The 24,202-nt window shown below is 47.0% G+C and overlaps 1 protein-coding gene across 3 annotated transcripts; it reads left to right on the plus strand.

The window, feature by feature from the left end:
• Positions 1 to 564: 564 nt before the first annotated feature.
• ccr7 (chemokine (C-C motif) receptor 7) lies at positions 565 to 20,212 on the plus strand. Of its 3 annotated transcripts, XM_060848814.1 has the most exons (4): positions 4,595 to 4,704; positions 5,406 to 5,636; positions 14,918 to 14,961; positions 16,929 to 20,212. In XM_060848814.1, exons 3-4 carry the CDS (start codon positions 14,950 to 14,952, stop codon positions 18,033 to 18,035), a joined length of 1,119 nt encoding a protein of 372 aa, XP_060704797.1. In that variant the 5' UTR covers positions 4,595 to 4,704; positions 5,406 to 5,636; positions 14,918 to 14,949; the 3' UTR covers positions 18,036 to 20,212. The 3 variants fall into 3 exon arrangements, with proteins under 3 accessions (XP_060704796.1, XP_060704799.1, XP_060704797.1); XM_060848813.1 differs by lacking the exons at positions 4,595 to 4,704; positions 5,406 to 5,636 and adding an exon at positions 565 to 863; XM_060848816.1 differs by lacking the exons at positions 4,595 to 4,704; positions 5,406 to 5,636; positions 14,918 to 14,961 and adding an exon at positions 565 to 863.
• Positions 20,213 to 24,202: the final 3,990 nt, after the last annotated feature.

Genomic DNA, 24,202 nt, shown 5'->3' on the forward strand with positions numbered 1-24,202 from the left:
ACATTGCATGAAGCACTATATACTCCAAAAGAAATAGGGATGGGATATAAATGCTGGCCTTGGTAACACTTTGTGATGATGAATTACAGAAGGTGTACAGTTTAGCTTGGCCCACACACAGAAAGTCACTCGTGGGAGTCCGAGTGGGTTTCCTTTCGGGTAAGTTTGTTCCCGGAATGCCGGACAGTGGGAATTGAAGCTGGTGGAGCTAGGGAACTGTACAGACAGGAGGGGAATTGTGGACTCTGGGTAAACTCTCCAAACCAAACTAGTGTTTAAGTCAATGTAAAATTCCCTGTTTGTGGTCAAGCTGTAACATTAATAAATCCCCAGTGCTGTGACATTTACCAGAAATGCTGTGTCACCAAAGGCTGGGGAATATCGGGTGGTCCCCACTGTCCATTGTCCTCTGTTACTTTTCTAATTGTTTTCCTCAGTTGAGTGTATACTTCAGAAATGATCTTGCTGTTTCATCAACTGACAGGGAAGTCCCTAAACAGTTCACCTCTCTCATAAGCTCTGTCTCATTTTATTAGCGCGTCGCTTGTCAGAGCATGAGGTATACCCAGCAGTTTGCTCAGGCAGAGTGACAGAGCTCACAAACGAGCTGACAGTGCCGGGCACGCAGCAAGGGGCAGAGTCTGAGTCTAAGAAAATCACGCAAAGTAATAGATTTAAAAAGTGAGAGGGATTGAGCCAGAGGGGGAGAGGAAGATTAAGGTTCTTAAGATTCTAGATGTCAAAGAATTTCACTGGAATCATATTTTAACAGAACTGAACTGATACTGCCTTTGTGAGAAGCAGGTGTCTAAAGAGAACTCTGTCTGCAGATTTTACTGAAACGATGATGACTGCATCTGTAGGTAAGTGCAGATTGACTTGTTTCTCTGAATATTAACTGATTTCTCACATTTCTGTTAGAACAACCTGATTTATGAAATGGTAAAGTAGCCTAGAGCCCAGTGTTCAGGCAGAGGTAATATAAGCAATGGATAGGATGGTTGAGATATGGTTTAGTGATTATTAGATTACCACCATCTGTGGGAGGTTTCAATTACAGCATTATGTGTTTACATTGGGATTTTCTTTATAAATATACATAGAGGAATTATTAACAGGGCAATATTGAAATTCATGAAGAGATACAATTTTTATAATTGTTTAAACAGATAATTATGATAAATATTAAATAAAGTATGGACAAAATGAAATACTCTGCTGAATATTAAATGTATTCTTGATCTCACATTAGTTTTATATTAGTTCATAATTGCAAATGTTACTCCATTTTGAAAGGTTTTGTTTAAAATTCATTCATTGGACATTGACATCATTTATTGCCCGTCCCTAGTTGCCCCTTGAGAAGGTGGGGGTGAGCTGCCGTCTTGAAACGTTGCAGTCCATGTGCTGTAGGTAGACCCAGAAATCCATTAAGGAAGAAATTCCAGGATTTGACCCAGTGAGAGTAAAGGAATGGCAATAGATTCCAATGCCAGCATTGTGAGGGGCTTGGAGGAGAACTTGATGTTGGTGGTGTTCCCATGTATCTGCTGCCCCTTGTCCTTCTAGATGGAAGTGGTTGTGGGCTGAAAATGTGTTGCTGGAAAAGCGCAGCAGGTCAGGCAGCATCCAAGGAACAGGAAATTCGACGTTTCGGGCATTGTGAGTTTGGAAGGTGCTGTCTGAGGATCTTCGGTGAGTTTCTGCAGGGCGTCTTGTAGATGGTACACACTGCTGCTACTGAACATCAGTGGTGAAGGGAATAGGTGTTTGTGGGTGTGGTGCCAATCAAGTGAGCTATTTTGTGTTGAGTTTCTTGAGTGTTGTTGAAGCTGCTCCATCCAGGGCAAGTGGGGAGTATTCCATCACACTCCTGACTTGTGCCTTGTAGATGGTGGACAGGCTTTAGGGAGACAGGGAGTAAGTTGCTCAACACACGATCTCGGGATTGGATTTCTGCAGAATTGGGAGGACTCAGTGAACCTAAGAAATGGCAGGTGGGACTGGAATGTAGAGATTCAGTTCCCAATTCTGACGGATCCCATTTCCTCACAAAGGGTAATGCCTGCATTCAGAGAAAGACGATTTCCTCTGTTTTAAGGCATTCGGTGTGGGACTGTAGGAGTCACAAATTGATAGAGTAAACATCATTGCACATGAAGGGAAAAGTGCTCTATTTAAGTTTCTATTTCTGTTTAACCTTGAAAACAGATTGTTCTTCAGTTCTCAGTGACGACTAAAAAAAACCTCCTGAGCTTCTTTAATTGACAGGCCATCTGCTATAAGTGAGAAAAAGAACAATTCCATAGTTTCAACTGAAATCTTTGTTGACATTTTTCAAGGGCTGTTCTTATGAATGCTTGGCTGAGTTTCAAAACTTTCAATTCTCTCAGTAGAGATTTGAGTTTACAATTTGCTCATTAGCTTAAAATAATATTAACTAATAGAATTGACTATTGAATAGAATTAGATTTAAAAAATAGATTAACCACTTGAAGAAAGTTGGACGTTTTAAATGGCCTATATGAATGGGAATCCTTTTCACAATGAAGTGTATATGGCTCAGAGCTAGGTTCGCTTGTTAGTGCTATTATTGTCCATCTCCCTATGGCTTTTGAGATATGCCTATCGGGGATGAGAGTTTACAAAGATCACATTGGTCTATAGGAATGTAGGATAGGGCCAGATCATTTGGCCCTTTGAGCTTGCTCCACCATTCAATAAGATCCTGCCTGATCTGGTTATGGTCTCAGCTACACTTTCCTGTCCAACCCGACAACCCTTAATACAGGTCTCTTAATAAGCTACTGATCCACCTTGAATAAGTACACGGTTCTAATCTCTAACACCTTCTGGGGAGAGAATTTGACACTCCAAAAACCCCTCTGAGAGGAGAGATTTCTCCTTGTCTCTGATATAGAGGGGAGAGCTCTTATCCTTGAACTAGTCTGCTAGAATGAGCGCCCCCTATGAGTTGACCATATATTGGCATGGAGATAACATATAGGTAGGAGGGACATCAGGATGGTTGAGTTACGAGCTGCCATTGGGTATAATGGGAACATTTAATTAAAGCTGGATCTGCCAAGCACTACAGTAACAAATTTCCATATCTCCATTTGTTACCTCCTCTTGAAGCTCGTCCTGTTCAGTTTATGGTCGGTGATAACCCCCAGGATGTTGATGATAGTGATTCTGTAAAGGTAATGCCATTTAGTTTCACTGGGAGATGGTTAGATTCTCTCTTGTTTGAGATGGACATTGTCCAGCAGTCCAAGCCTGTCTGTTGTCCTAGTCTTGCTGCATGTGCACTGACCGCTGCTCCAGTAGCTGAGCAGACAGTGTGAAATCATGAACAAACATCTCACTTCAGACTCAATATGGAAGGGATGGGCATTGATGAAGTAGCTGAAGATGGTTGGGCCTATGACATTACCCTGAGGTATTCCTGTAGAGGTGTCTTGGAGCTGAGATGACTGACCTCCAACAATCACAACCATCTTCCCATGTGTTAAGGCATCATACATTACTTTCAGTTCAGTGAAAACGTAGGTGTATAAGTGATGGGATCCCATTGTGGGATAGTGTAGGGGAATGGGCTTAGATAAGTGCACAGGTCAGCGCAAAATCAAGGACCAAAGGGCCTGTTTTGTTCTATGTTCTATGTTCTATTTAGAGGTCAATTTAGGAATATTCTGACCACAGTCTTTTATAGTCCTGGAGAGTTCTTTGATCTCTTAATTTTGGATAGGATAAATAGATAAAGTCTTTTCCCTGGAGTCGGGGAGTCCAGAACTAGAGGGCATAGGTTTAGGGTGAGAGGGGAAAGATATAAAAGGGATCTAAGGGGCAACTTTTTCACACAGAGAGTGGTACGTGTATGGAATGAGCTGCCAGAGGATGTGGTGGAGGCTGGTACAATTGCAACATTTAAATGGCATTTGGATGGGTATATGAATAGGAAGGGTTTGGAGGGATATGGGCCGGGTGCTGGCAGGTGGGACTAGATTGGATTGGGATATCTGGTCAGCATAGAAGAGTTGGACCGAAGGGTCTGTTTCCGTGCTGTACATCTCTGTGACTGTATGACTCTGTGAGTGTGATGTGGGATAGTTGACTGCATCGTGTGTAGCAGACAGAAACGTTGCCCTCGGTTTTACAGTGAGCCATGTGGTTGGATGGGCATCGTTATCAGAGTCACTCACTGCAGGATCGATTGGAGCCAGTGCAAGTGAAACATCAGGAAGAAAGTAGCATTACACAAATTCCCATGCACACAGCAATCTGATTCTGATTATTTATGCTTTCTCAGCCTTGAGAATTTCATAGAAAGCAGTATTCAATTCAAACAGGGGTCCAGAGGTGAATAGATCAACGATGAAGCCTGGAGGTTCCTGGACAGACCTCGCCAATGGCACACCGTGCGAGGATTGCTCAGCACTCTCCGTCCATAGGTTATTGTTCACCGGGTTTTAATGCTGCGTGTGAACAGGGAGCACTGACTTCTTGCCTCTCTGTTTTCATTTCACATTTCCACGCTTTACTGGCTCATGTACCAAACTGTTCACAGATGGAGCAGATTGCAGTGAAATTTGAGTCTGTGGTTTAAACAGTGTGTGTGTGTCAATGCAGCAGGAAATCACTGAAGGCTGTGGTCACATTGGACATGTGGCTGATCATCTACCAGCCTGCAACGAGGTAAAAGTAAGTGTTCGTCAAATTCTCTGACATTTATCTGATAGAATGCTCATAAATCTTCCATCAGGAAAGTCCTGGAGATATGGGCGGCACGGTGGCACAGTGGTTAGCACTGCTGCCTCACAGCGCCTGAGACCCGGGTTCAATTCCCGACTCAGGCGACTGACTGTGTGGAGTTCTCCCCGTGTCTGCGTGGGTTTCCTCCGGGTGCTCCGGTTTCCTCCCACACTCCAAAGATGTGCGGGTCAGGTGAATTGGCCATGCTAAATTGCGCGTAGTGTTAGGTAAGGGGTAAATGTAGGGGTATGGGTGGGTTGCGCTTCGGCGGGTCGGTGTGGACTTGTTGGGCCGAAGGGCCTGTTTCCACACTGTAAGTCTAATCTAATCTACTGGCAACTGTGAATACTCCCATTAACCCAGCTCCATTCTCAAACCACATTCCCAGAACAATCCCCTTACCCCTTGCTCTCCCGACCCCAGTAACCCTTGACCCCAACCACTTTACCCTAGTCACCCCGAACCCTAATCCTCTGCTCCCCCAGTCAACCTCTGACCCCAACTCCCTGCCCTCAGTTACTCGCCCCCAAACCTCGGAACAACACAATCTCCGTTGTTAGACTGGGAGTGTGGCAGGGAATTAAAAAAATATAATGAGCAGAATCACAGGATGATGTTTGTGAACTGAATCAGTGTTTTGTTTTCGTAAGAGACGTCACCGATACTGAGTATTCACATGAAAGACATTCTTCGCTGTTCCCCCCAAAAGGAAGGTTTAAACACTCAGCAAAGGAGGTGCTGGAACTGCCATTCCTGGACACTCCATCAATTCATAATCCGAATAATTGAAGACTCGTCTTAATTTTGTGGGAACGAATTCATTCCTTCACCTCTGAGTCACCTCCCTCCTTTGGTCACAGTCTGAGACAGAACCACAGCAGGTACGGCCTCAGTGTCCTCTCTGGTCTTAAGTTGGGGTTTTGACATTATACATCTACTTCCTCACCAAGACCCCACACTCCCCCCTCTGTAACACCTCCTCAATGCCCCATACTCCCCCCTCTGTAACATCTCCCAACTCCCCACAATCCCTCCTCTGTACCATCTCCCAATGCCCCACACTCCCTCTCTGTAACATCTCCCCACACACCACACTCCCCCCTCTGTACCATCTCCCCACGCCCCACACTCCCCCCTCTGTAACATCTCCCCACACCCCACACTCCCCCCTCTGTAACATCTCCCCACGCCCCACGCTCCCCTCTCTGTAACATCTCCCCACACCCCACACTCCCCCCTCTGTACCATCTCCCCACACCCCACACTCCCCCCTCTGTACCATCTCCCCATGCCCCACACTCCCCCCTCTGTAACATCTCCCCACGCCCCACACTCTCCCCTCTGTAACATCTCCCCACGCCCCACACTCCCCCCTCTGTAACATTTCCCCACGCCCCACACTCGCCCCTGTACCATCTCCCAACGCCCCATACTCCCCCCCTGTAACATCTCCCCACGCCCCACACGCCCCTCTCTGTAACATCTCCCCACGCCCCACACTCCCCCCTCTGTAACACTCCCCATGCCCCACACTCCCCCCTCTGTAACATCTCCCCACGCCCCACACTCTCCCCTCTGTAACATCTCCCCACGCCCCACACTCCCCCCTCTGTAACATTTCCCCACGCCCCACACTCGCCCCTGTACCATCTCCCAACGCCCCACACTCCCCCCCCTGTAACATCTCCCCACGCCCCACACTCCCCTCTCTGTAACATCTCCCCACGCCCCACACTCCCCCCTCTGTAACATCTCCCCACGCCCCACACTCCCCCTGTACTATCTCCCCACGCCCCACACTCCCCCCTCTGTAACACTCCCCACGCCCCACACTCTCCCCTCTGTAACATCTCCCCACGCCCCACACTCTCCCCTCTGTAACATCTCCCCACGCCCCACACTCCCCCCTCTGTAACATCTCCCCACGCCCCACACTCCCCCTGTACTATCTCCCCACGCCCCACACTCCCCCCTCTGTAACATCTCCCCACGCCCCACACTCCCCCTGTACTATCTCCCCACGCCCCACACTCCCCCCTCTGTAACATCTCCCCACGCCCCACACTCCCCCTGTACTATCTCCCCACGCCCCACACTCCCCCCTCTGTAACACTCCCCACGCCCCACACTCTCCCCTCTGTAACATCTCCCCACGCCCCACACTCCCCCTGTACTATCTCCCCACGCCCCACACTCCCCCCTCTGTAACACTCCCCATGCCCACCCTTGCCCCTTCCTTTGCTCCTACCTCAGCTTCTCTGATGCTGAAACCTTCCTCCATGCCATTGTTACCTCTGAGCCCAGTTTGCGATGTCTCCTTGGGGAGCCTCCCACTCTCTGCAAACCCAGACCGTTTAAAACGTGCCACTTCACACCAAGTGTCTCTTCCCCTGTGGCCATTCACCTCCATTTGATTCCTGCTGGCCCCCCCCTTCAATGTTAAAGATCTCCCCCTTGTTTCACCTGTTGCCCCACTCAGTATGATCATGAGCTCAATGCCATAATCCCAGCCTCCCCCCAGATGCCTTGATCACTTTTAGTCAACAGACGTATATCTACCTCCTCCTTGAAAACATAAAATGTTTTGGTCTCAGCACATTGAATTCTACAGGCTCCCCCCTCTCTGGGTGAAGGCATTCCTCCTCATCTCAGTCCTAAAAGATTTGACCCTTATCTTAAGCTATGACCCCTGGTTCTGAACTCCCCACCACTGGGAACCCCCTTCCTGCATCTAACCTGTCTCGTCCCGACTAGAATTTTATCAGTTCCTAGGAGATCCTCCTCATTTTCTAAACTCCAGTGAATACAATCCTAACTGACTCAATCCCTCCTCATACGTCAGTCCCGTCATCCCAGAAATATGTCCTCCATGCACTTAGAGTCATGGAGTCATAGAGATGAACAGCACGGAAACAGACCCTTCGGTCCAACTTCTCCATGCTGACCAGATATCCCAACCCAATCTAGTCCCAGCTGCCATTCCCACTCCCTCTGTAGCAGGAGTATCCTTTCTCAGCTAAGGAAATCAAAACTGCACACAATATTCCAGGTGTGGCCTCACCAAGTCCCCTGTATAATTGCAGCCAGCCATCGTGGTTCCTGGACACACACCCTCTCACTACAGAAACCTACACCATTTGCTTTCTTTACTGTAAGCAGCACCTGCACACTTACTCTCAGTGACGACTAGTGTGTGAGGACATCCAGCTCGTGTTGGAACATTCCCTTCTCTAAATTTCAAATTCTCTGAATTTTCAATTCAGATAATAATCAGCCTTCCTATTTTTACTACCAATTTGAATATTCACACTTAATCCACATTACACAGCATCCGCCATGAATTTGCCCACTCAATCAGACAGATCACACTGCAACACCTCTGCATCCTCCTCTGAGCACGGCCTCCCACCCAGCTTTGTTTCATTTGCAAACATTTTGATATTATATTTAGATCTCTTGTCTATCTCATTAACTATCTGTGAAATCTCAGGCCTTCTTTAACCCCTGCATTGATCCCAGACTGGATTCGACACTCTGCACTGATACACTGCTTTTACATGTGGATTGGGAACCGCTCTGGACTGGAGCACTTGGCCGAGTCTACTGACTGACATCAGAAACACAACATCCCCTTCCTCCCCCACTCAATGAGACTGGCCAGTGAGTGAATGTGAATATTATTAACAAATCCTTTCCCCCCCCCTTTCTCCCCTACTCCCCCCTCCCTCCCCCACTCCCCCTCCCCCACTCCCCCTTCCCCACTCCCCCTCCCCCACTCTCCCTCCCCCACTCCCCCTCCCCCACTCCCCCTCCCCCACTCCCCCTCTCCTGCCCCACCAATTGTTCTTCTTTCTCATTCCATTTCCCTCCATCGTCTCCTTTTGGTTTTCTCTCCATTTTGCAGCTTTTCATAATTCACCCTCCCACTTCCCGCCACTCTCTGTGTCTCTCTATTGTCAGTCACTTGTTTTCTCATTGTCTGATCTCTCTCTCTCTCTCTCTCCCTCCCTCTCTCTGTCTCCTTCTTACTCATGTTCCCTTTCCTTCGGTCACACCAGTCTGATTTTATTCCATTTGTCTCTTAACCCCTTCATTTCGGGTTTGCTCTCAATCCCTTTTTTTTATCAGCCCCTTACTCAACCCTCATTCCTGTCTGTGGAGGACTATCTCCTGCTCTTTATCACTCTCAATGTGTCGCAATGTAGCAATGTTAACTCTCTAACCCTTGCCTCTCACACACTCTTGTTTTCTATAACTCGCTCTTGTTTTTCATCTGTCGCTCTCTCACTTACATTTTCTGTTTCAACCTCCGTGTCTGATTTACGTACTCACTGACTCATTCTCATTTGGTTTCTATACACTGCATCGGTTTTCTATACTTTTTTCATCCTTTAGATTACTTACAGTGTGGAAACAGGCCCTTCGGCCCAACAAGTCCACACCGACCCACCGAAGCGCAACCCACCCATACCCCTACATTTACCCCTTACCTAACACTACGGGCAATTTAGCACGGCCAATTCACCTGACCCGCACATCTTTGGACTGTGGGAGGAAACCGGAGCACCCGGAGGAAACCCACGCAGACACGGGGAGAACGTGCAAACTCCACACAGTCAGTCGCCTGAGTCGGGAATTGAACCCGGGTCTCAGGCGCTGTGAGGCAGCAGTGCTAACCACTGTGCCACCGTGCCGCCCTTTAGACGTGCTGAATTGTCTCTTTTCTCGTGTTTGACTGTTTCATCACTTTATTCTCATTCTTTAGTTGTCTGTATCCCTCTCCTCCTATTCTCTGTGTCCAGCTCTCATTGTTTCATCACTATCTATCCTTCACCTCTCTTTGACCTCACAAGGGAAATGGAAAGGAGGAGAGCAGTTTTGCTGTATCTCTGGTCAGACCACATCTCGAATGCCCTGTACAGTTTGGACTCCTGATTTGAAAAATAATATCATTGTTTCAGAAGCAGTTAGAAAAATTCACTCAACTCATTCCTGAAATGAAGGAATTATTTTATGATGAAAGTTTGAGCAGAATGGGGTTCAAAAGAAAGGGAGTTGCTGCTACTGCCGTGTAAGACACTGAGAGGATAGTTCTTGAGGGTTTTTCTCTCCAATAGTTGATGGTCTCTTGCCCAGAGAGCAGTTAAGGTTGGTTATTGAATGTATTAAAGGCTGAGTTACAGAGAATTTTGATGAACTGGAATTTCAGATTATGGGAGGAGGGGCAGCCGGAAACATGGAGCTGAGACCACAACCAGATTGGGGGGTGATCATATTGAATAGTGGAGCAGGCTCGAGGGGGCGAACTGGCCTCTTCCTGTCCCTAAATTGCTGTGGTCCTGAATCCCAGATTAAACCCTAGGAGAGCTATGGGTGAGCATTCTGACACAGACCCAACATTAACGTGTTGCTGACGCTGGAAGCGAGCAGTTACAGAATTTGCAACAAGTCATTTGGGTCTCAAAGCCCTTTGTTTGACAAGATCACCAGCATCTCAGAGGATTAACCTCTCAGATCCAGGTGAGCTCTCTTGGTTTTGCTGTTAACAGTGCAGTTCAGAACCTCTTTGTTTCAATACCTGCCTCCATCCTTTACTGCAAAGAAGGTTTAATCCTGCAACATTTTTCTTATTTTTAAAATGCGACCTCCTGCTGTATTACCAAAACGACCTGCTGCCATCTGCCTCTTGTGTGACACTGTACCATTCAGTTTTATCCTTGCAATCGATCTGACAGTGAGCTGAGGGGTCAAGGAGAGGAGAATGCTACTGAGATTGTTCAGCCTCATCGCAATCTACTGGCACGTGCCAGTCAGACAACAGGATGACACTCCATGGGATGCCCCACAACTGGCTATCCAGCTCCTGCTCTCTCTCTCTCTCCCTCTCTCTCTCTTTGCTGTATTATCTAAGATCATTCTCAGTACATTCCACCTGCTACACAACAGAAGGAAGCTGGAGAAAGGAATCTGAGCAGATTTTGGAAGGATTTCATCGTCCGGTTAAATTTTGCAGTGCCTCTCAGCAATGAGACTGTGCCAGTGTAGTGCTAATGCAGTGCCAACCTGTCAGTGAGAGATCAACGTTTACACTGGGACCGTCGCTGGCATCTTGACTGGAAGCAAAACGCAAAGGGCACAAAGATCAGGGGCTCTGCCCCTCAGCGATGACCAACCATCATCACTGAACAACGTACATAACCATTGATTTAGTTGGTGGGAACTTGCTTTGTGTAAATTATCTGGTTATGTTTCAACACATCAGAATTATAAAATTGCTATGAGGCATTTTGAGACAATCTTAGGACGTCAAAAGTGCTACATTAATGCGAATGAGTTTGCTGTCTCTATCGTTGGTAGTGTTGTCCTCGGTGTATCTTGCAGTTAGCCAAGGACCAGGAGAGATTCTTAACTTTAGCCTCTCTTCTAGTTACTTTGCTTCTCACTAAACTGCAATTTCATCTCATTTTACCCGGTAAAGTAAGTAGGGTCTTGTTTATCAGTGAATGATGAAGGATTCGGTCTTATTTGCAGATGTTTTACTTACTTGTATTTTCTCAGAAGGAGAGGGACAGTCCCTGTTCCAATAGCCTTTAGATTAAACCTTCACTGGAACATCTCAGGGGGAACTGGAAACTTCCACACAAATCAGATCATTATCCAATTTTATTGCCTGTAGCAGTTTGCTTCTAGTTACCAATCACCGGATTTCCAGGGTTTCCAGGATTTCTGCCCTTTGCTTCCCAGTAACTTGCCTCCAGTAAACACGAGATAGCTTCTGGTAAAATAATTAACAGAAACCTGTTTAACCAACTTTAATAACATAACCATGACTTGTTTGAAGCTTTCTCAGAATGACAGACAGAAACCTGAGCTGTCTTAGTCTGAAGTTGTGGTATCAGTGACACATGCAGCACTGAAGGTGGCTGTTCAGCCCATTGTATTTGTGCTGACCCCTCAAAAGAACTGTCCAATCAACTCACCCTGCTCTGTCCTGAGAGCCCTGCAAATATCTATTTCAAATGCTGACCCAATCCTCTTTAGAACATAATGATTGTTGCTGTGTGCAGTCAGAAAGTGAGCTGGGCTGTGTGGTGGGAAAGTCAGCAGCAGGAATTATCCTGTTCCTGGATGTTCCCACAGTGACAGTAGCTCGGCACTTTTCTGTCCATGTTTCTAATTAAATGGATGATTAACGGTCGTTTTACAATCATTTTACACTTGCTCAGGGGTGTCCCGGCTCCCTGCTGTGTGGGGTGACTCCCACTGGCCTCTCAGGGAGGATAGCGTTGGGGGCAGTTGTGAGGGTCCTCTGTGCTGTTTGTCTGGGCTGTTGGTGCTGTGATTGGTCTGGTCACTCAGCCAGACAGATTCCTGTTTGATGGTATTGTGGTAACATCACTGGCCAGAGGCCATGTCTAATGGTGTGGGGACCTGAGTTCAAATCCCACCGTGGCAGATGGTAAAATGTGAATTCAATTAGTGTCTGGAATAGATGGAAAGGAAAGTAAGCCCAAGGGCAACCAGTCGCTGTTGGTTGTTTTAAAAAAACATCTGCTTCACTAAAGCCCTGCAGGGAGGGAAATCTGCCATCTTTACCTGGTCTGGTCTACATGTGACTGCAGTCAGATGTTGGCACTTACCTATGTCCTACCCAGTTAATAATGGTTAATAGATACTAACTGATGGTGACCAGCAATACCTCCCCAGCCATGTTTCTGCCATTCATGGAAGGGTTTCCATGGTGCGGAACCTACTTTTTGTCTGGCCAATGAGATATCCTGGCCTGTGCCTCATGTGGCCTCTGACCTTTTGTCAATCACTTCAGATTTAGCGTTGCCTGGTTACCAAACATTGTGGGGCTGGAAACAGATTCGCCCTGTACTCCTCCACATTCTGAAATAAGAGCTAATAAAAGGGCAAACATCTGGTCACCCTCTCATTGTTGTGTGTGGGATCTTACTGTGTGCACAGAGGCGGAGTGTACAGCGTACACATTACATTTCAGCACGTTGACATCGCTGAGGCAGGGCACCTCCTTCTGTCAAAAAAAAAGCCTTGAACAAGCCAGTGAGCTGCCCTTGTGAAGAGGAACTGAAGCTGCTCCTTGTCTCCTGGGCATTAAATGGCACAATTATACTCACTCAAACAATTCTGTTTGTCAAAGATAAACGGTCAGATCAAAATCAGCACTAATTCATGGAGAGAAACTCAAACTTTGTCTAACACCTCCGAGACACCTCCCCTCTGAGTAACCTCACTCTGGTACATCAAGGGCATGATCAGATCTCTTTAAGGTGATCGCTCCAAGCTTCGAGGCTTTGTTCTGTAAGCCTGCAATGCAGCAATAATATCTGCACCAATCTGCTCTGGATCAGATAAAGCAGCTGAATAGGATGTGGCGATGAGCACCTGTCACTGAGCCCAGTGTCTGCAGCAACACCTGCTGCACATTTCCCTTCAAGGCTTTCATTCACTTGTACAACAGCCAGAGGAAGAATTTAAATCTTTGCATTTGATCACATGACCACATGAAGGCTCAGGCCCGAGGTGTGAGAGGCCAGGCCTAGCTGGGACCTTCACCCACTCAAAGCTGCTGTTTGCTTCTGGAACTTGGTTCTCGAAGGCCGAACGATTCCCATTGCCCAACAAGAACATGTTCAATTCATCCTCAGTGTTTCCTCAAGGTGGGGAGCTGGATGTCCACACCTCCACCCCAGTCACATTTCCTCAGAGCACCTCTCCACCCAATTCCAATTTTAAGGCCTTCCTCCCTGATTAGGACCCCTACCCACTCTCCACCACAACCACCAAAAGAAATTGTTTCTATCAGCCTTACTGTATTCTTTAATCATCTTCTCACATTATTGGGTAAGGTGTTATTATCTTAGACACGCATGAATGTGGTTGAGTTCAAGTCTGAGTTCAAAATGCATTAAACACTTTTCTCGGGCTAAATTCATTTATTCATTCCATTTGAAATAGCGAGTTCTGTTATTTCTGGGGAACTGGGCGGAGTGTATTGAGATGGGAGATAAGTAAAACCAGAAGAATGTGTCTGACCACAGATAGAAATCCAAATTCTTTTTCATTCATTGTGTGGGGTGTGTGTGTCACTGCCCATCCCTAGCTTCCCCTGGAGAAGGTGGGAGTGAGCTGCTTTCTTGAACCACTTTGGTCCATGTGCTGTAGATTGACCCATAATGCCCTTACAAAGGGAATTCCACGATTCTGACCCAATGATAGTGAAAAAACGGCAATATATTTTCAAACAGGATGGGAAGGGGTTTGGAGGGGAACTTGCAGGGAGTGGTGTTTCCGTGTATCTGCTGTCCTTGTCCCAGATGGAGGTGGTCGTGGGTTTGTAAGGAGCTGTCTGAGGATCTTTGGTGAGTTTCTGCAGTGCATCTTGTAGATAGTATACACTGACTCTCACTGGGGTACAGTCCCCCACACACTGACTCTCACTGGGGTACAGTCCCCCACACACACTGACTCTCACTGGGGTACAGTCCCCCACACACTGACTCTCACTGGGGTACAGTCGCCCCACACACACTGACTCATACTGGGGTACAGTCCCCCCCACACACTGACTCTCACTGGGGTACAGTCCCACACAGACACTGAATGACAGTGGTGGAGGAAGTAAATGTTTGGATCCAGTAGCAATCAAGTGAGCTATTGTTTGTCGAGCTTCTTGAGTGTTTTTGGAGCTGCGCCCATCCAGGGCGAGGGAGGAGTACTCAACCACATTCCTGACCGGTGCCTTGTAGATGCTGGACGGGCGTTTGGAGGCAGGAGATGAGTTACATGCCACATTATTCCTCGCCTCTGACCTGCTCCTGTCGCCACTGTGTACATCTCGTGAATCCAGTTGAGTTTCTGGTGAATGATAAGCCCCCAGGATGTTCATAGAGGGGCGATTCAGTGAAGGTAACATCACTGAATGTCGAGGGACGGTGGTTAGATTGTCTCTTATTAGTGATAGTCATTGCCTGGCATCTGTGTGATGGGAATATTATTTGTCACTTGTCAGGCCATGCCTGGATATTGTCTGGATTTTGTTACAATTGAATATGGACTGTTTCAGTATCTGAGGAGTCTGGAATGGGGCTGAGTATTGTTCGTTAACTAATCTCTCTCTTTCTCTGTCTTGTGATAGGTTCTGTTATTCAAACACTCCTCACTCTGGGCATGATATCTCAGGTAGGTGAAAATTCCTTTCAGTACTTAAATAGAGACAAACAAAAGATAGCTCACTGACCCCACTTTGTTGGTCTGAGGTATAACGAGGGTAGACTTACTCTGTATCTAACCCTGTGCTGCCCCTGTCCTGGGAGTATTTGATGGGGGACAGTGTAGAGAGAGCTTGTCCATTCCAGTCTGGAGATGTTTGTGGTCAGTAAATCACAACTACTGAATGAGCTAAATCTAGGGCAGTCAAAGTTACAGTTGTAAAATTTCAGGCTTGTTGAATTCAGGCAGCATGAGGCAGGATGTGGTGAGATGGAAGTGCCAGAGAAATGTACAGAGAGACGGAGCCGATGGCACCTGTCATCAGTAAAAGTGGAGACATGAGTGAGAAGGAAAGTGCCGGGCTGAATACGAAAGTCCAAGGGGTTGTATATATTTACTCATGAAAATAAATATGAAAGTAATTCTTAATTTGTAAGCAGTCCTGGAGATAAAATCTCCACACCTGTACAGTCCCCCACACACTGACTCTCACTGGGGTACAGTCCCCCACACACTGGCTCTCACTGGGGTACAATCTCACACACACTGGCTCTCACTGGGGTACAATCTCACACACACTGACTCTCACTGGGGTACAGTCCCACACACACTGACTCTCACTGGGGTACAGTCCCACACACACTGACTCTCGCTGGGGTACAATCTCACGCACCCTGACTCTCACTGGGGTACAGTCCCCCACACACTGGCTCTCACTGGGGTACAGTCCACACACACTGACTCTCACTGGGGTACAGTCCCACACACACTGACTCTCATTGGGGCACAGTCCCACACACACTGACTCTCACTGGGGTACAGTCCCACACACACTGACTCTCACTGGGGCACAGTCCCACACACACTGACTCTCACTGGGGTACAGTCCCCCACACACACTGACTCTCACTGGGGTACAGTCCCACACACACTGGCTCTCACTGGGGTACAATCTCACACACACTGACTCTCACTGGGGTACGGTCCCACACACACTGACTCTCACTGGGGTACAGTCCCACACACACTGACTCTCGCTGGGGTACAATCTCACGCACCCTGACTCTCACTGGGGTACAGTCCCCCACACACTGGCTCTCACTGGGGTACAGTCCACACACACTGACTCTCACTGGGGTACAGTCCCACACACACTGACTCTCATTGGGGCACAGTCCCACACACACTGACTCTCACTGGGGTACAGTCCCACACACACTGACTCTCACTGGGGCACAGTCCCACACACACTGACTCTCACTGGGGTACAGTCCCCCACACACACTGACTCTCACTGGGGGACAGTCCCACACACACTGACTCTCACTGGGGTACAGTCCCACACACACTGACTCTCACTGGGGCACAGTCCCACACACACTGACTCTCACTGGGGTACAGTCCCCCACACACACTGGCTCTCACTGGGGTACAGTCCCACACACACTGACTCTCACTGGGGTACAGTCCCACACACACTGACTCTCACTGGGGCACAGTCCCACACACACTGACTCTCACTGGGGTACAGTCCCCCACACACACTAGCTCTCACTGGGGTACAGTCCACACACACTGACTCTCACTGGGGTACAGTCCCACACACACTGACTCTCACTGGGGTACACTCCCACACATATAACTCTCACTGGGGTACAGTCCCACACACACTGACTCTCACTGGGGTACAGTCCCCCACACACACTGACTCTCACTGGGGTACACTCCCACACACACTGACTCTCACTGGGGTACAGAGTTACACTCAGACACACACACTGACTCACACTGACTCTCACTCAGATGCACACTGATGAGTTGGTGCTGGGGACCTTGTGTCTGTCAGTTTCTCAGTCAGTGTCTGGGTGATTTTCCTGTTTGGGCTGTTTAATCACGATGCCTCTACCTTCCTGACCAGTTTATGTTCTCTGCTACAGCTTAGCATCTGCTCCACCGTGCCCCCACTCGATCTTACAACTGCCATGTACGATGACTATGACTCGACCGATGAGCTGGTGTCTGTGGATTATGATCAGTTTGTACAGCAGTGTCAGAAGGCAGATGTACGCTCTTTCCGTCAGTCCTTCCTGCCAGCCATCTACGCGGTCATCACCGTCCTCGGCTTCCTGGGTAATGGTCTGGTTGTCATCACCTACATTTATTTTAAACGACTAAAGACCATGACAGACGTGTACCTGCTGAACCTGGCCCTGGCTGATCTGCTGTTCCTCTTCACCTTGCCATTTTGGGCGGTCAATGTGGTGAAGCAGTGGGTCTTTGGCCCGGTGATGTGTAAGACCGTCTTCGTGCTGTACCGGGTCAGCTTCTTCAGTGGCATGCTGCTGCTCATGTGTATCAGCATCGACCGGTACTTCTCCATCGTGAGAGCTGCTTCGGCCCATCGCCACCGCTCCAAGGCGGTGTACTACAGTAAGATTGTCTCTGTTTGTGTCTGGCTGTTCTCGTTGGTTCTGTCCATGCCTGAGCTGCTGTACAGTGGCCAGAAGCACATTGATAATGGGCTGCTGTGCAAAATGAACCTGGACAACAGCACAGTTCTGTTCACGGCAGGCACACAGTTAACTGTAGGCTTCCTCATCCCTTTTGTAGTCATGCTGTTCTGCTATTGTGTGATCATTAAGACCTTACTATTGGCCAGGAATTTTGAAAAGAACAAAGCAATTAAGGTAGTCTTTGCAGTGGTGCTAGTCTTCCTCCTGTTTCAGTTACCCTACAACAGTGTGATGCTGATAGACACTATCAACGACGTTAATGCCACTGTCACCAAATGTGAAGCGAGCAAGAGAATGAATATAGCCATCGATGTGACAAAGAGCCTGGCCTACGTCAGATGTTGCCTCAATCCTTTCCTGTACGCCTTCATTGGAGTCAAGTTCCGCAATGACCTGTTGAAACTGATGAAGGAGTTGGGTTGCATGAGCACAGAGCAGCTGGTTAAATACACCCACTTTAAGGCCACCCTGACCAGTAAACGTGGTTCCACTGTAACAGACACAGACAGTACAACCACCTTCTCCCCATGACACCGTGCTGTCTGAACTCACTGACAGTATCTCCTTGGGAGACTCACCTGGACAGACATGCAAAACCGAGAGATTTTCACAAAATGTTAATGTGTCAGTGAGATGGTCCTGGAGAGAGCCTGAGTGTAGCCTGCACCAGGACATTACCTTCATCAATGGTGTGCCCAGAGAGCACAGCTGCAAGTACTGACTGGGCCCTCAGTCTCCGTTTCAAACTGCTGGCTGCAATTCTGAACAATTCTTCGATTTCCTGATTCTTTGACTTCAGATTAAAGCTGTCTCCCAGCCTGACCTTTCACCCTGCCTCACCAGCAGGTTGACAGTAATAGTCACAAGAGCAGGTTTTATTAGTTGCTGTGGTTACATAGTCTCTCACATTCGGAGTGACATCACACTCGTCCTCACTGCCCTGACAGACACTGTGCTTTCCAAAGTTTAGCTCACGCTCCAACCCAAATACAAGCAGGTCCTGAAACCCAGGGGAACAACCACTCAGTTGGGGAAATAATCTGGAGTCATTCCCTTGTTCCAGTTTTGAGACCCTGCTGTATCCCACTGATAGTCAGTCTGTACCCCAGTGAGAGTCAGGACAAGGGGAGAAAGCTACCTTTAAAAGAATGCTTCATGTAGTTGTTTGTATCTATTTCCCATTTATTTTCTCTTGATAATTTGAAATTAAGAATGTGATGTCGATTCTGTAATGCAAATGTGTTGAATTCTATCAAAAATGTTTAGGTGTATTTAAAAAACTAGGAATGGGCTTTGGAAGATTCTTTTAAAGTGTTGCCCATGTTACTTTCCTCTGCTTTTACATTTTGCACTTATTGATATGTTCATATTTCACGTCAAAGTCATCATCACATCAAGGTCACGGCTCCAGATATTGAAAAGGGAGGACCAATTTTAATTTCCTGTCACAACATCTCTTTAAAAGTGATATATTTTGGGCATTCCTCATGTGGCTGAACTCTCTACCTCAGACTCTCCCTTTCCTTGTCTTTGCAGTATTTTACACTGGCTCAGTGAAGGGGATACCAATAAACACAATCCCTACTGACACCAACTTCCCAACCTCCCACAGCCCAAAGAAAATCCTTCATTCCAACACAGCTGCTGCCTCCCACCGTCCAACCCTGACTCTCAACATTAACCCCCCCCCCCTCCAATTCACAGTCAGTTGGAATCGGGAGTCACTTTAAGATGAGTCAGACCTAGAAACCAGTGAATGTGAAAAGCCAGTAATCTTCATGGAGCCGTCATGACCAGGGCACCATCAACATTTGCATTATTGGAATGTGACTACTTTAAAATTCTCACCTTTGTTTTCAAATCCTTTGATGGCCTCATCTCTCCCGATCTCTGTAATCTCCTGCTGTCAACCCTCTGAGATCTCTGCAGCTCTTCTGTTTTTGGCTTCTTGAACATGCAGAAGTTTAATCCCAGGTGCAGCTTTCACTGTCTATCCCTCTCTGCCTCAGATTTCCTTCTTTAAGCTGTTCATTAAAAGAAACCCCTTTCACCTGTCCAAATATCCCCTCACGCAGACCTGATGCTAGATATTAATTAAATCCTGTGAAGCGCATTGTGAGGTTTAGTATATTAAAGTCAACATATAAATACAAGTTGTTTTAATTTTTGTACCGCGGTAAAATTGAAGTTATGAGATTGTGGTTGATGAAGATATCAGTAATTGGATCTCTTTCAATGAATGTATTGGAGTTTAGCACATTTCTTTTTTAAAAGTTTTCAACGTGTTTAGTGCGAATGTATTGCTAATTTTAACTTTGAGGCTGTGTAATATTACTTTGAGTAATTGTATTTAGAAGCAGAGTTGATAAAGTGTGGTGCTGGAAAAGCACAGCAGGTCAGGCAGCATCTGAGGAGCAGGAGAATCGACGTTTCAGGTAGGACCTTTCATCAGGAGTCCTGACCCATGAGTCCGAATAAAGGGCTTTTGCCCAAAACGTTGATTTCCCTGCTCCTCGGATGCTGCCTGACCTGCTGTGCTTTTCCAGCACCACACTCGCGACTCTAATCTCCAGCATCTGCAGTGCTCACTTTCTCCTTGTATTGGAGAGTTTGGAGCACCAAATATTTTTGTATGAATTAATCATCTTTATTGTAAAAAGAATGCCTTCCTGTAATAAAAGCCTGTCTTAAAATGTTCCCGTTGATACTCTGTGACATTTGTTTCAGTTGATTCACTATCGGAATGTTGCTGACACAGCATGGTAATCCAATTAAACCGGGTGGACTCTAACCTGGTGTTGTGTGATTTTTAACTTTGTACACCCCAGTCCAACAGCAGCATCTCCACATCATGGTAATTATTACTCAGCCGAAAAGCTCAGCATCTTTATTGAGGAGTGCACAGGCCGCCACAGTCTGGAGTTACATGCACATAACAAGAAAGAGTATTAACAGCAAATTTCCTGACCTCATTCAGGAACTTACAACAATCTGACCATTCCATGCTCACTTTTAGTGAAAAGTGATTTTTAAAACTGAAAATAAACTTATAGTTGTCCACAGGTGGTTTTGAACTCTGGACTGTTAATCCAGCCACAGAATCCCTTACATTCCCCCACAAAGAAACACATTTCACTATCATTCGATTAGCGTGCAGACAGACTCACACTCACAGTCTCACACTCACTCTCACTCTCTGATTTGAGCTTAGACACTGTCTCTCAGGCTCACTCATTTACACTCCCACACAAACTCACTCATTATCATGCAGTTAGGACATAAGGAGGACTGCAGATGCTGGAGATCAGAGTTGAGAGTGTGGTGCTGGAAAATCACAGCCGATCAAGCAGCATCCGAGGAGCAGGAGCATCGACGTTTCGGCCTCATTCCTGATGAAGGGCTTATGCCCGAAATGTCCATTCTCCTGCTCCTCGGATGCTGCCTGACCTGCTGTCCTTTTCCAACAACACACTGTAAGCAATCAGTCACTCACACACCCTCACTCACTCACATTCTCTCACTCTAACTCTGACCTCGACAGTGATCAGGAGCAGGGGTTCTGGCGGATTTGCTCTTTTTCTTGCCTTGAGACACTGAAGCCAAAACGATGCAAGGACTGGGGTTACCACTGGTCTATAGGAATCTGAGGTACCACATTTCACACACAACACTCATCCCTTCATCCACAACACTCACCCTCTCCGTCCAGTAATATTCTCTCTTCACCAGTAACACTCACTCCCTCCATCCAATGTCTCTGGATAGCTGCAGTCCTGGGAATCTCAAGCTGAGGAAAATTCGCCTCAGTTTTGGCATACCACCCTTCCCAGATGTCCATTCCAACCGGGTTTGTAAATGCTCCCTGTCCGTTTGACAAGGGGACCCTTTCTCGTGCTTGTACTGACAACAGCAGGTGACAGAACAGAGGAGCATCAAAGGAGGCCATTTGGTCCATCATGCCAGTGTCATTCTATCTATTTAGACCCAATGCATAGATCCACAGCCCTCTAACTTCTTTTAAGAAAAGAGATTATAACCAATTCCCTTGTAAAAAGCTAATGTTGACTCTGCTTTCACCATCCCTTCAGGCAGAGGACTCTGGACTGGAACAACTCAGAGTAAAGCAATGTTTCCTCCAAGGTCATTGGCTTTAATGCTAGTTACCGGAGACCAAAGCACCTGTCAGTGAATGGACATAGTTCCTCCCCCATTTACCTGACCAAAATCCCACATCCCATCTTGCAATCGTAGCTATTACTTCAATTGGCCAACAGTCTCTTCATCCCTATAACATTTCGCTTTGCAGGGCCTATAGTTTAGATGGCTGCTGAAGGAAGTTCAGACGGTTAATCACAATGGCGGAGCTCAGAATAGAGTCATAGAGTCACAGAGATGTACAGCCCGGAAACAGACCCTTCGGTCCAACCCGTCCATGCTGACCAAATATCCCAACCCAATCTAGTCCCACCTGCCAGCACTCGACCCATATCCCTCCAAACCCTTCCGATTCATATACCCATCCAAATGCCTCTTAAATGCTGCAATTGTACCAGCCTCCACCACATTCTCTGGCAGCTCATTCCATACACATACCACTCTCTGCATGAAAAGGTGGCCTGTGAGGTCTCTTTTATATCTTTCCCCTCTCACCCTAAACCTATGCCCTCTAGTTCTGGACTCCCTGACCCCAGGGAAAAGACTTTGTCTATTTATCCTATCCATGCCCCTCATAATTTTGTAAACCTCTATAAAGTCACCTCTCAACCTCTGACGCTCCAGGGAAAACAGCCCCAGCCTGTTCAGCCTCTCCCTGTTGCTCAAATCCTCCAACCCTGGCAATATCCTTGTAAATCTTTTCAACAGTACCAGTCTCAGATTGATCTCTTTCCTCACTATCTCCCTGGGCCCCCCCACCACCAACAACCTCCCCCCCCCCACTACCTTACTAGTTTAAATCCTCCCGAGCAGCTCTAGTAAACCTCCCTGCCAGTATATTAGTCCCCTTCCAATTTAGGTGCAATCCGTCCCTCAGGTACAGGTCACGTCTACTCCAAAAGAGATTCCAATGATCCAAAAATGTGAAACCTTCTCCCATACACCAGCTCCTCAGCCATGCATTCATCTGCTCTATCCTCTTATTCCTGCCCTCACTAGCTCGTAGCACTGGGAGTAATCCAGATATTACTACCCTTGAGGACCTCCATTTTAAATTTCTGCCTAACTCTCTGTAATCTCCCTTCAGAGTCTCAACCTTTTCCCTTTCAATGTCATTGGTTCCAATGTGGACAATGACCTCCTGCTGGCCCCTCTCCCCCGTGAGAACATTCTGCACCCTCTCTGAGACATCCTTGATCCTGGCACCAGGGAAACAACACACCATTCTGCTCTTTCTCTGCTGGCCACAGAAATGTCTGTCTGTACCTCTGACTACAGAATCCCCTAACACAATTGATCACTTGGAAGCCGACGTACCCCTCGTTGCGTTAGAGCCAGTCTCAATACCAGAAACTTGGCTGTTCATGCTACATTCCCCTGAGAATCCATCAGCCCCTACATTTTCCAAAACAGCATACCTGCTTGAAATGGGTATATCCACAAAAGACTCCTGCCCTAGCTGCCTACCTCTCTTACCCTTCCTGGAGTTACCCCATCTATGTGACTATATCTGAGACTTTCCCCCCTTCCTATAACTGCCATCCATCACATACTGTTGCTGTTGCAAATTCCTCATCGCTTCTATCTGTCTCTCCAACTGATTTACTCAATCTGATAAGATTCGCATCCAACAGCATTTATGGCAGATATAATCTGCAGTAACCTTTAAACTCTCTTTAAACTCCCACATCTGACAAGAAGTACACATCACTCTATTAAAGGCCATTTTTGCTCCTTCACAATCTACAGACCAAGAAAATAACACCGTCTTGTTCCTCTATAAACACTGCCCCAGGTTAAGTTAATAGTTATGGCTTATATTTTAAGTTTAATCAAGAGACATATCTCCAAAAACATATAATCAAGAAAGAACCTACTCTACTCACTACTGAAGATCTTCTGTTGGTCACACTTAAAACAATGATTGACTTATCTGATTCTGTGCTGTAAACTTCGCCCAAACCGGTTCCTCCAAGATTATTGTGAATTTCACTGTTTGTTAATTTTCCCAGGTGCACTCCGATGTCCAGCGATACATGAATTCAAACAGCAAACGCGGTAACTGTGCAGGTTCTCTCTCTCTCTCTCTCTCTCTCTCTCTCTCTCCTGCACTGACCTCCCCATGTGCTTCTTCTGTCTGCTCTTCTCCCTTTTAAGACTACTGTTGTTTTGACTTTTTTTTCCAAAGTTTGACAGGGTTTTAGGAAGTTGGAATCAGATACACACTTGGAAAGGAAGCGTTTGATGTCTAAGAATCAGAAATGCACTTGGGCCACCCATGGGTGATTGAGGTGCTATCACCAATCTGTAAATTTAATCTAACTCCACTCACAGGTTCAGGGTGTGTAAAATTAAAGGGAAAAGGGAGAGGTTTTTTGAGATGTTTGGCCCTATTTCCAGGAATCATACCTGAACTGGACTCAGGCTGGGTCACCTCAACATGTCAGCCACAGTCTCTTGCATTCAATGACTCCCAGAATCGGTTGTGTTCCCATCTCTTCCTTCATTCGGGGATGGCGGCTGCGGCTGAATTCATTGACAGT

This window comes from Hemiscyllium ocellatum, chromosome 32, assembly GCF_020745735.1.
Source record: "Hemiscyllium ocellatum isolate sHemOce1 chromosome 32, sHemOce1.pat.X.cur, whole genome shotgun sequence".
In the NCBI taxonomy this organism is placed as follows: domain Eukaryota; kingdom Metazoa; phylum Chordata; class Chondrichthyes; order Orectolobiformes; family Hemiscylliidae; genus Hemiscyllium; species Hemiscyllium ocellatum.